The following is a 13,342-nucleotide window of genomic DNA, read 5'->3' as shown; positions in this document are numbered from 1 at the left end:
TGTTGGATGAATCTGCAAGAACAAAAAGCTTGTAGCCCCAGCGTACAGGTTTGCTTTTCTTGTATTGCTTCAGGCCATCAGCTTTTGATGCAACCATACGCTCATCTACGGAAATATGTTGAGTGGGATGATAATGAGTTTTGTATGCGTCCCTCAATTCACTATAAAGAGGCTTGATTTTGCACATACGATCATATGCTGCTGTGGCCCTTTTCTGATCGTTAGCAGCATCCTCTGACCTAAGGTGCAGGGACCGGCATATTAGGAGGAACTTTCTACAAGACATTACAGATTTAGGGAATGGAAGGCTGTAGAGTGTTCCCTTTCCCCAGTAATCTGTAAATGAAGGGCATTTTACAAATCCCATACATGAGAGATGAGATTCAACTTTATTGTCATTACACATATACAAGTATAGCATAACGAAAAGTAGTTTCCAGTACAACCCATCCAGACGGACAACATAAAAAACAAAACAAGGGAGATGGGTGACTGTGGCCATGCAGCTCAGTGATAAGCGCAGCCAGATAGGAGAAAATACCACATTAGGTGAGAGGAGTAGAAAAGATCATATTTCACACTTTACCCTTACCAGGATACAGTTTGAAATTGCAAAAAACCTCAGCACAAAAAAGCAACACATACACACAACATCAAGCATTGGGACCGGTGAGGAGGTGTGGGAATTGCGTATGTTAATCATTGAGCATGTGTGAGTGTGCATGTGAGTGTGTGCAAGTAAGTCCATGAAGCACTGTCTCAGAGGCCATTGTCCTTGATAATGCGATGGAAAGTTTATCAACCAGCCTAAACAGTTTCCACAGGTGTCCTCAGGAAGGGGAGGGAGCACATGGGGCAGAGCGTCTTATTTACATAGCATCCAGGAGAAGTTGCAGCTGGCAGCCAAGGCCAGCACAGGGGAGCCAGATTGAGATAACAAAAATTGTTTGGGTCAGGCAGACTCTTGATTTTTTGAAAAAGCTGCAATGCTGTGTATAACGGTGTGGAAATAAGCAGGGGTCCGGGACGTTGGGGTTTGAAGATGGGTTTTGGAGGTGTAATGTCCTGAACCTTAGTATCATTCCAGTATGACTCTTCAGTCATTCCTGAAATTGCAGCTTGACCACTGGTCCTGGCTCTCCCCCTTCCCCCTCTTTTCCCTTGACCTTTCTTTTATTTGATTGACCTTTTCCAGGAAAGGGGGGATAGGGCTGCTCTGAGCGTATGGTTGGTTCCACTCTGCTTTTAGAGGCTGTAGAACGTGGGACCCAGTCGTCGTCTGAATTATCTTCAGACGTTCTATTATGTAAAACAAAGAACAAACAAACAAACAAATGTATTTTAGAATTTACTGATGTGAATGCTGCCGAGTGATAATGCTGAGTCACAATTTCCTTCAGTAGCAATAAAGTATCTAAGTGTCTATATAATTTGCAACTACTGAAGCTAGCGACTACTTGCAGAGGAAATGTTTACGCACACTTGTGGCTATTTATAGGAGAAAGCCCACCCATCACGCGTCATACCGTTTTTTTTCAGAATGTCATTAGCTATTCAATGCGCCACTCCAAAGCAGAATCAGCCACAACTGGTTTGGGCTGCACACATAACAATAGGTGCAGATACTTTTGACGCATCAGTGTGTAATTGACTATTGTGCCCCAGCAGACATTGTAAACAGTCATCTATTAGAGCAAGTCACATGTCATTCAAAAGTTTAAAGAACAGACCTGTTTCGGTATGACGGTGTGGCTAATACATGCATGTTAACTGAAGTTATGATCTAGAATATGCGGATAATAATGCATCTGACAGAAATTTTGAAATTTTTCTGCCGCAGACTATGTGTGTTGCAGAGTGAATCTTATGTCACTGCTTGGTTAGAGGGCTGCGCCCCGGAATCTTTGTTAGGTGTTTTTCAGTACCCCGCCCGGAAAGAGAGAGAACACCTGTGCTACATGGAAGCTGTTCCGACTACTGGCTAATGTGTGTATGTGTCGGCGAATGCTAGTAAAAGATCAAACACGGTACCAGACGTCTGCGTGTATTATTCTAATACCCGTTCACCACTCGGGTTACTACAATGTGTCTTGTGTAAGACTTGTTGTAGACTACCTATTTTACTGGAGTACATTAACTGGACCCTTGCCAACGTGACAGTACCGTTTTTATTAGAATTGTATCTTTTCTTAGAATACTGTGAGGCTTTATAGGTAACTTTGACACTTTTTTTGTATTTGCGACTGGTTTTACATAGGTGTTTACTGTGTACACAGTTCTGATTGTATCCTAGATTGGCATACATCATTGGAATCGCAAGACCCTTAGCTTTCCAACGGTATATAACATATTTAAGTACATATAAAGGCGGCCTGAGGAAATTCCCAGATTTGCCATGAAGAATGCAACGTCCCGCCGGCGGGACATAAAAACGTTAAGGGGTTAAGGTGTCAGGCAAAATGGGGTCACAGCTGACGTGCTGGTTGCTGCTCTTGTAGTCCGTCATGGTCCTGATGCCTTTCCACAGGGTACGTGGATTGTTGTTGTTGAAGTGCTCCTCAATGGGCTGTTTGTACCGTAACTTTGCCAACTGGATGCCCTTTTTTAGTTCTTTCCGGGCCCTGCTGTAAGCCAGCTCGTCTCCAGGAGTCCGTTACACGTAGCAGGTTCAACCAACTCTGAGTCTATTCCTGATCTCTGAGTTGATCTACTCTGAGATAGAAAACCCTGAGTTTTCGGTTCCAGAAACGCTGATTTGAGTGAGGTTAATCAACTCTGAGTAAGTTCACCTTGAGTTTAGCGCGTGCACCACAACTTTAAAAAGCCAGCATCAATGGAGCCCCGATTCGACGAGTCACCTTGGCAACGGGGAAGAGGAGGGGCTACGTTTTTCACCAACCTCGAATTGGAAATCTTAATGTGCTCATACGGCGAGTTTCAATACGTTTTTAGAAATAAGTGCAACACCGTTGCAGCAGCAAAAGTGTAAGTTTAAATGTAGTCCTTTGCAATCACAATAATATTACAGGGGAAACTGCTTGAATGGTAGCCCATTCATTTATTTCATTTAGGTGCAATCCCGCAGGGGAGAAGCACTCTTGGCAGCAGTTTAAGATGAAAAATAAAAACATTGTTCAAACAGGTGAGACCTCGGCATGGAGGTACCTCATTTTTATCATGTTTTACACTGTAAAATAAATATTAAGTGGCTATTTGACTGTGCAGTTATTTTATTCCCAACATAATGCTGTTTTCACACACATAAACTATGTCTTCTCATCTATACCATCCATCCATCCATTATCTATATCGCTGAATCCGTCAGTCGGGTCGCGGGGGGGCTGGAGCCTATCCCAGCGGTCAGTGGGCGAGAGGCGGGGTACACCGGACAGGCCGCCAGTCCATCACAGGGCCACATAGAGACAAACGAGACAAACAACCATACACACTCACAGTCACTCCGAAGGACAATTTAGAGTCATCATCTATATCATGTTCTGTTAAATAATTAAGCCTATTTAAACTAACACAGACTTCTACTGAGCCAACACAAAGAAGACAGATGCCCGTAAAACGGGTGGTGGCCACCACCTCTAACGGGAGGCCAGTGGCTGAGGGAATCCCCGGAGGGAATCCACCCCCAAGACACGAGTGCCTTTATAAAATATAATAGGCCTATATATGTCTTTTTTAAGCCTATTCATACAAATATATATTTGTCGTTTATGTCTTTTTTTCTTTTGTCCCAACACATTCTGATGGTGCCGCTCTAAAAGATAATTGTCTGTAAATGCAAAAATCTATGCGCGGTCTGATAACCATCTCCGACGAATATTTATTTCTCTGCGCAATAATGCTGCACCTTCATCCACGGGATCGTTGTCAAAAGGACATGTTCGTGAAAAAAGTTGCCTCCTACTGTGCCTAATGGACTTCTAGAAGTAGAAGAACTCGCTCTGCTGACTGAATGAATGAGGAAATCAAATGGCGTGTGTGGCTGAAAGAGGGTGGAGAGAGAAAGAAACTCGAGGTTTCTTGAACAAAACCTGGTCCCGACCAGGTTAAGTTCAGAGAGTCTGTTACTCTGGTAACTGACCGTGAGGTTGTCACCTCTCTTTGTGAAACAGGCTAGAGTTACCCCTCTTTCTCGGGATTGAGTTACCTCCCTTTGTGAAACGGAAAACTCAGGGTTTCCCTAATTTAAGGGTTAACCTACTCAGAGTTTTCACTAAACCTGCTACGTGAAACGGACCTCTGATATGTAAGCAGCATCCTGAGCTTTAAGCAGGGCCCTCACTGTACTATCTACCTATCTACCTACCTACCTTCTCATTCGGAAACACTGTGATCGTCTTTGTGGGTAGGACAGCGTCAGTGCAGAAGCTAATATAGGACAGCACAGATGATGTGAATTCCTTAAGATCAACGCCCTCTTTGACACTCCCCAGTGTGCTCAAAGCAGTCCTACCACAAGTGAAAGAGACAACAATGAAAGACAATAAACACTGGACCAGTTGGACAGGGCAGTAGCTGCAGAACAAAAACATGCACTGCTGTAAGATGCTACTGTTTTTGACAATATTAGGCAGGTGAAAGAAGGTAGTCATGAATCCTTTTATTTGTGTTGGTTAAGAAAAATATCCTGGAGAAAGGTAACTCCAAGGTAGTATTGGAGATGAAGGTAATGTTACCTAGAGAAGCTACAAAACATGATTTTATGAGGTGTGAAGTGTTTTGGGACAGAAAGAAATACTATATTACATATCCAAATTTTAAGCAGAAATTTAAACATCTTGACCTCTAGACATTTTTGTAATGCTGCGTTATGATATTGCCTCCTGAAAGCATCTATAAGGTCAAATGTAACAGTCCAAGTACAAAACCCTGTGGAGCTCCATGACTAATTCTGATACAAGTAGAAGATTCACATCAAATTAATTGATTTTTCTAAACAGAATCTATCTGATAAACATGAGTTAAGTCACCTTAGTTTGGGTCTTTAAATCGAACTACATTTTACACTGTTTGAAAAGACTAGTATGAACCATTTTAAATATCTCTTTCTTTTTTGGTCAGGCTAAACCCAGTGGAGAGGCTGGGAAACAAAAAGAACGGTATCATGGACATCAAAAAACACAAGTAAGTGTTTGTTCAAATGATACCATTCTCCTCTTTCTTTGAAAAATTTTAGGTAAGGTTTTTAATGAAGCAATGTTGACCTACTGTAATTTTCTGTTTTTGCTGTCCTGTTGATGGCTATAATGTCAAAGGCATATTTTTTTTTTCATCATTTTGTCCTAATAGTCTACTAGGTCAGACGGTTACATACACAGTACAATGTCCAGTGAAACTTCCAATAAAATAAGAATTCAAATGAAATATGAATAGTATCAGAGCCCACGCACCACGTATCACAATAGTCACACACAATTTAAAAAGGGTTAGGGTTAGGGGTCTCGGTTTAAAGTGTCAGTGTATAAAAAAAACAATGTATATAAAATGTACAGTATTAACAGACAGAAAGTGAAAGTGACATAGTCCAGTTAGACGCTCACTGTTGAGCAGACGGATGGCCTGGGAGAAGAAGCTTTTCCTCATCCTCTCAGTGTTGAATCTCAAGCTGTGGAACCGACGGCCTGGAGGCAGCAGGGAGAGGAGTGAGTGTCCGGGGTGGTGGGGCTGCCTGAGGATCTTCTCAGCTCTCGACCTGCATCGTTTGGTGTAAATGTCCTGCAGGTATATCACCATCATGCAGACCATGAACACGGTGGCCTCCTTGCTCTCCATGTTAGCTTCTTTGTGGTGTTGTTTTCTTCTCTCCTTACTTTTCGCGGGTTTTGTTTTGTTTTGTTTTGTTCTGTTGTTGAATGTGGCGTTTAAGTAACACGTCACCTGGCTCATGTGAGAATGCAAATTGAAACAGTTCCGCTGGGGAAGGACAGTTATCAGAACGGAATTCGAGGAGGACCGTTCTTATAACTGCGTTCTTAGAATGGCTCTGTCCGAAAGCGGCTAATGGTGTAGGTGTAAAAGTTCCTGAGCACCTTGAGGGGGAGCCTGAACTCTGAGGCGTCTGAGGTGGAACAGACGCTGCCTGGCCTTTTTAACACTCCTGTTATGGCGCTTTTCCACTAGCTCGTTTCGGCTCGGCGCACTATTGCGTGTTTCCACTAGCATGTCGTACCTGCAACCGGGACGATTTTCCGTATCACCTCAGCCCTGGTTCCAAGCGGGCCGAAGCGTTACTAAAACGTGACGTCAGCCGACTGCCTTCCAATGATTGGGCGATGAGTGTCGTCACTGGAAGCGTCATAACGCGGATAATAAAAGCTAGCGTTAGCAACCGTTAGCTTACCTCCAAACGTCGTCTTTTTGAAGCTCGTAACAAAACTCTCCGGTACTTTTCAATACTGTTTTGTATTGTTTTAGTCTTCTCTGGCTCTCTTCTCTTGCCTTCTGTGCGACAAAAAGCCACAGGGTGAGCAGCAACACGAGCAGCCGTGTTACGACGACCCCGCCCACGTCGAGGAGGCACGAAGTATACTAGTTTGTAATGGAAACACAACCAAACCGAGCCGTGATGAGCTGTGGTGAGCCGTGATGAGCCTTGGCGAGCCGTGCCGAGCTAGTGGAAAAGCGCCATTAGAGTGCAGTGACCAGGACAGGTCTTGTGAGATGGTCACACTGAGGTATTTGAAGCTGTCCACTCTCTCCAGCTCAGACCCGCCGATGCAGAGTGGACGGATGTCACTCCTGTAATCCACAATCAGCTCCTTAGTTCTGCTGGCGTTCAGCAGTAGGCTATTCTCCCGGCACCAGCTCTCCAGGTGGATGACCTCCTTCCTGTAAGCCTCCTCTCTTTTTATGGGAGATTAACCCCACAATGGCTGTGTTGTCAGTAAACTTAATAATGATATTGCTGTCTGGTGTGGACACACAGTCATGTTTGTACAAGGAGTACAGCAGGGGACTCAGCACGCAGCCTTTGAGGGGATCCAGTGTTGAGTGTGAGGGGGGATGAATTATGGGAACCCACCCATACCACCTGTTGTCTGCTGGTTAGGAAGCTGTGGACCCACCTACACAGAGAGGAGTTCAGTCCAAGATCACACAGCTTAGCGTCCAGCCTGGAGGGGACTATGGTGTTGAATGCTGAGCAATCTGCACATGAAATGCAAACCTGAAATGCTCTTGCAATGGTGCTAACCACCAAACCACCGTGCAGCCTACCTACATGATAAAATCAGACAATGCTGGAAAAAATGAGACAGGCATGTTTCTGTCATGAGTGGCTCATTTTAAAATTGACAGAGGCAAAGTGTAAAATTGCTCTTTGATCTGATAAATAAACTTTCATTTTTAATCATGGATGCTGTTTTCCTCAAGATTAACGACAAGAAGGACCATCTGGCTTATTATCAGGGCTTAATTCCAAAGTTTGCATCTCTGATGGTATGGGATTGCATTAGTACTTACGGAACAAGCAACTTGTAATTTAAAAAAAAAATTGTAGGATTTATTCACCAAAGAAGAAAATATATCTACAAAGAGTAATCGAAATTGGATAATTGAAATGGGCAAAAGAATTCCTCAAAAAATATATTTGAAAAATTAATAAATAAATTAGTGCATGCATTTGAATTCTCCACCTTAGTCATGAAGTCCCTAGATAAAATCGGGTACTACCAGTTATCTTCAGAAGTCTCATTTGTTAAATAAGGTCTACCTGTGTGCAATCTAACTGTCACATGATCATAGTATAAAAACACCTGTTTTGGAAGGCCCCAGTGTCTGCAACACCACTAATCAAGAAGCACCACCAAGCAAGTGACACTATTAGGGGGCAAAGGGCTCTCCAAACAGCTCAGCAACAAAGTTGTGGAGACGTACAAATCAGAGTTGAGTTGTAAAACAATATAATAAACTTTGAAAATCCCACTGATTTACACCATTATCACAAATTGGAAAGAATATGGCACCCCAACAAACTTGTCAGGAGAGGGCCATCCACCAAAACTCACTGTGAATTAAAGTCCTATGGTCAGATTACACTAAAATGGAACAATCAAGAAAAACACTGGGTCTGGTGCAATCCCAACATCATCCCACAGTGAAGCATGGTGATTCATGGGGGTCTTTTTCATCAGCACAGACTAGTTAGAATTGAGAAAGTGATAAATGGTGCTAACCATGGGGAAATTTTAGAAGAAAAAACTTTTTTAGTCTTCCACAGATGGAGGTTCACCCTCCAGCTGGACCATGCCCCTAAGCATAATGCCGAAACAACACTCGTCTGGTTTGAGGGGAAATATTTGTATTTGTTGGAATAGACTAGTCAAAGCCCAGAACTCAATCCGATTGATCTACTTCATGACTTCAAGATTGCTGTACACCAGCAGAAGGAGAAGATTTACTTGCTAAATTAATATGCTGCGCCACATTTCTTTTTTTAATCAATTTCTTTTTTATTTCACTTCTTCAGTATGGACTTTATTTTTGTTTTTTCATTTTCTATATTGTTGTATTGATTTTACCATTTACATTTCAAGTTGTACAGCAAAAAAAAAGAAAAGAAAAACGCATGAATGATGAATATATTTGCAAGCCACTGTAAGTCTGAATAAAACTTACCAGACATTTTTTTTAAAAAGCAACTAGGAGATAATGAAAACTGAAGCGTTTCTGTCAAGACGAGGTTTCTATTTGGATGAAGAAAACTGCTCTGAAACCCTTAATCTAAAAATATTTTTCTGTAGTATACATTTTGAAGAGCAAAACGGAAGTCAGAAGATTTTGTTTGTTTTGTAGATGGTTCCAAGGCTTCAACTGGGAGGGCTTGAGATGTCACCAGCTGCTGTCTCCACTTAGAAGACAGGTGAGACTCAGCCACAATAAGCTCTAAAAAACCCATTCATACAACAACATTGGAAGTGGGAATCAGTGTTAGGGGTAAAATCTTACAAATTAAGCTCGTACTGTGCCTTGTAAACCCTGCCCTTCAAAAATGTCCCTTTACCCGTTTCATTACATATTTCCCTGGATGAGAATAAATCGTTTTAGAAATCTGGCACTTTGAGCTCTTATAATTACTATAACCTGGATGACTGAGAATCTACATAAACATGTAGGTTAGAACTGTAATTAATTGCTTTAATAAATGTACATTTTCGTCATTTATACATTCTTGTTGAATCAGTAATTAAATAACTCATCGTAAAACACTATTTCAGAGTCTGAATATACACTTGTGGAAAACATAAGCCAGCAATATTTCTGAATGATCTTCCCTGAAATGTTTTGGTGTTGATTGTGGTTCTGCCCTTCTTTTCTGACAGTATCCACAGCATGGTAGCAATGCGAGTTTCTGTGGGCTGAATATCTAATATTATTCAAGTTATACTTTGCACATGCCACATTTAACAGAAATGTCACTGACTGTATGTCAGGACCAGAGAATGGAGGACGCAGATGCAGGAGGTTTAATTCCAAGACTTTTATTTGAGGCAGCAGATCGACCAGTTCCTCGTGAGAGAAACTAAAATGGGCTATGAAATATTACTCTAAGAATATACTTTCCAAAAGTGGAGAAGTATATCTATATAAAAATGATCAAAAATCAAAATCACTCCACTAGCGGAGGAGAAAACAAAAGACCATGAAACTTTACTTTTAAACTAAATGTCACTCCTACTGAGGAGGAAAACAAAAGACCCTCTCCTAGAAATCGGAGGAAATATACTATGAAAATTTTACAAACGAAAAGGCCACTCCACTCAGGAGGGAAAACAAAAAGGCTATAAGAAAAATTAACTCTGTAGCTCCTACAGGTTCTATATTATCAAACTTACTCTGGGAAAAACAAAATCACTCTTACGAGGAAAAATACCACTGGGAACTGGGAACTCGGAACTCGGAAACGGGCTTGGGAAAAACGCTAGGATGATGCACTATACTGGGACAGATACAACACACTGGCACAAGACAGGGGGAGACGCAGACTCTTAAGCACACCGGGGTAATGGGAAACAGGTGGAATCATTCATACCACAATCAGACTGGAACACGAGAGGAAGGGCAAGTGACCTGGAACGAGAGGGAAGTTAATCTTTCAAAATAAAACAGGAAATGACGAAACAATACATGAAACGAGACAAAAACCCAACTTAACCTCACCACGGTGTGACAGAGCCCCCCCTTCTAGGACCGGACTCCGGACGGTCCAGGGAGTTCAGGGTGGTTTTTATGAAAGTCAGAGATGAGGGAGGGGTCGGCTATATAACTCCTGGGAACCCATTGTCTTTCTTCTGGGCCGTAACCCTCCCAGTCCACCAAGTACTGCTTACCCCTCCCTCGATTACTTACGGCTAAAAGTTTCTTTACATTATATAAAACTCCCCCGTCGGCCGCCTCCAGTGGCGGCGGGGGCTTGGAGGTCGGGACCATGGGGCTTTCCTTGGCGGGCTTGACTTGGCTGACGTGGAAGGTGGGATGTAGGATGTACTCTGAGGGATCGGGGTAAGCGGAGACGGATGGCGGCTGGATTGATGATTTTGGAGATGCTGAAGGGACCCACGAAGCGCGGAGCCAGCTTCCTGCTGGGGACCTTTAGGTGGAGGTCTCGGGCCGAGAGCCAGACCTTCTGCCCAGGCTGGTAATCGGGTGCAGGGCGTCGCTTCCGATCGGCGGCCTTTTTGACGCGGTCCCCCTGGCGGGTCAGAATCTGACGGGCTGCAGCCCAGATGCGCCGACAGCGGCGAACCAGAGCATGGGCGAAGGGAACGGAAACCTCCCGCTCAGCGTCAGGGAACACGGGAGGCTGGTATCCGTAGACGCACTTGAAGGGTGAGAGACCGGTGGGGGAGGTGGGCAGAGAGTTGTGGGCAAACTCTACCCAGACCAGGTGGGCGCTCCACGTTGTCGGGTTCTGGGAAACCAGGCACCGGAGGCCGGTTTCCAGCTGTTGATTGAGGCGCTCGGTCTGGCCGTTTCTTTGGCCGTAGGCAACTTAGGCAATGCTATAAAATGTGTCATTTTAGAGAAACGATCCACCACGGTCAGAACCGTGGTGTTACCTTCAGAGACCGGGAGCCCCGTGACAAAATCCAGCGAGATGTCCGACCACGGTCTGGAGGGGATCGGCAGTGGGTGCAGCAGTCCCCTGCGTGCTCCGGAGGAAGTCTTATTGCGGGCGCAGACTGAGCAAGCCTCGATGTACTCCCGGACCTCCGGCTCCATGGATGGCCACCAGAACCGCTGGGAGATGGCGAACATGGTTCTCCGGATGGCAGGTGAGCAGCGAGGTGTGAGCCCAATGAATCACCTGTGGACGCAGATTAGCCGGGACAAATAAACATTGCTCCGGGCATCCACTAGGTGGAGGGGTCTCACCGTTGGCTTCCTTCACCTCTTTTTCTATTTGCCAATTTACCGCTCCAACCACACAGTTCAGTGGAAGGATGGGCTCAGGTTCCTTGGCAACAGGCGCAGGATCATAAATACGGGACAGGGCGTCGGGCTTGATGTTTCGGGATCCTGGCCTGTAAGACAACGTGAAACGAAAACGGTTAAAAAACAGAGTCCACCTGGCCTGGCGAGAATTAAGCCTCTTGGCTTTCCTAATGTATTCTAAATTTTTATGGTCGGTCCAGACAATAAAAGGATGAGCTGCCCCCTCCAACCAGTGTCTCCACTCCTCCAAGGCGATCTTAACAGCCAGCAGCTCCCGGTTCCCCACGTCGTAGTTCCTCTCCGCCGAGCTCAGGCGCCGGGAGAGGAAAGCGCATGGGTGCATCTTACCGTCAGACTCTGCCCTCTGGGAGAGAACGGCCCCGATGCCCTCACTGGAAGCGTCCACCTCGACCACGAACTGGCGCTGTGGGTCAGGTAAGGTGAGGATGGGAGCGGTGGTGAAGAGTTGTTTGAGGCGGCGGAAAGCTTCTTCTTGTTTCGGCCCCCAGAGAAAACGAACCTGAGGCGAGGTGAGGGCATGGAGCGGTGCGGCGATGGCGCTGAAACCCCTGATGAACCGCCTGTAGAAGTTGGCGAACCCCAGGAACTGTTGAACCTTTTTGCGGTTATCTGGGGTCGGCCACTCAGCCACAGCACTGATCTTGGCGGGGTCCATCTGAACTTTGCCGGGGGAAATAATAAAACCAAGAAAAGTAGTAGTGGTTACATGGAATTCACTTTTTTCAGCTTTCACATACAAATGATTTTCAAGCAGTCTTTTCAAAACTCTGTTAACATGGGACTTGTGTGTGTCCAGATCAGGTGAATAAATCAGAATGTCATCCAAATAAACATAAACAAAATGATCCAAAAAGTCTCTGAGGACGTCGTTTATCATGGCCTGGAAGACAGCAGGAGCGTTGGTGAGGCTGAAGGGCATCACCAGATATTCGTAGTGGCCACTAGGGGTGTTAAAACCAGTCTTCCACTCGTCCCCTTCTCTAATACGGACGAGGTGGTAAGCGTTGCGCAGGTCCAGTTTTGTGAAGACGGCGGCCTGTTGGAGTTGGTCGAATACAGATGACATCAGAGGGAGTGGGTAACGGTTCTTTATGGTGATGTCGTTTAGTGGACTGTAATCGATACAGGGCCGTAGGGAGCCGTCTTTCTTGGCCACGAAGAAAAATCCCGCCCCAGCCGGGGAGGAAGAGGGGCGGATGAGCCCCGCTTTGAGAGATGTATCGATGTAGTCCTTCATGGCCTGTTGCTCTGGCCGTGATAGGGAGTAGAGGCGCCCCTTGGGAATAGTGGATCCTGGGATGAGATCCACGGCGCAGTCGTAAGGCCGATGTGGGGGAAGAGACGTGGCTCTGTCTTTGCTGAAGACTTCTCTGAGATGGTGGTAGCAGGCAGGGATCGAGGTCACGTCGGGCGGCTGGAACTCTGTGACAGGGACAGAAATATTTTTAACAGTGGCGTGAGCCGGTTTACCAGACTTGGTTGGCAGACATGTTCCCTCGCAGGCTCTTCCCCATCCCAGTATTTTGCCCGAAGGCCAGTCGATGCGCGGATTATGTCTGGTGAGCCAAGAGTGACCCAAAACCAGAGCATGAGAAGGGGAGTGGAACAGAAAAAATTAAATTTTCTCCTGATGAAGGTCCGTAGTCATGGTTACGGGTTCCGTAATGTGGGTTATGGAACACAGGGGTTGCCCATTCAACGCATTGGCGTTAATGGGTTGTGTTAGTCGTTCCGTCTTAAGACCCAGTTTTTTAGCTACACCCCAGTCCATGAGGCTTTCATCTGCCCCAGAATCAATTAAAATGTCAAGGTTGAGAGTGGTGTTCCTGTGCGTTACCTTGATGTTGAAAGGTTTTCGTGGCGTGGCACTTGT

At 45.0% G+C, this 13,342-nt stretch overlaps 1 protein-coding gene across 4 annotated transcripts in view; it reads left to right on the top strand.

The window, feature by feature from the left end:
• prkg2l (protein kinase cGMP-dependent 2, like) overlaps positions 1–13,342 on the top strand; it is a 67,907-nt gene that overhangs the window by 41,880 nt on the left and 12,685 nt on the right. For 2 of the 4 annotated variants that reach the window (XM_075481894.1, XM_075481863.1), the window contains 2 exons: positions 5,077–5,139; positions 8,809–8,875. The exons of 1 other annotated variant lie outside the window; for it this stretch is intronic. In XM_075481894.1, the coding sequence (XP_075338009.1) occupies positions 5,077–5,139; positions 8,809–8,875 (130 nt within the window). The remainder of the gene's footprint in view (positions 1–5,076; positions 5,140–8,808; positions 8,876–13,342) is intronic. One more of the 4 variants, XM_075481875.1, reaches the window with a different exon arrangement.

The sequence above is a fragment of the Odontesthes bonariensis genome, chromosome 2 (assembly GCF_027942865.1).
Source record: "Odontesthes bonariensis isolate fOdoBon6 chromosome 2, fOdoBon6.hap1, whole genome shotgun sequence".
Lineage (NCBI taxonomy): Eukaryota > Metazoa > Chordata > Actinopteri > Atheriniformes > Atherinopsidae > Odontesthes > Odontesthes bonariensis.
Note: the sequence above shows the minus strand (reverse complement) of the source record. Positions and strands in the feature narration are given on the sequence as shown.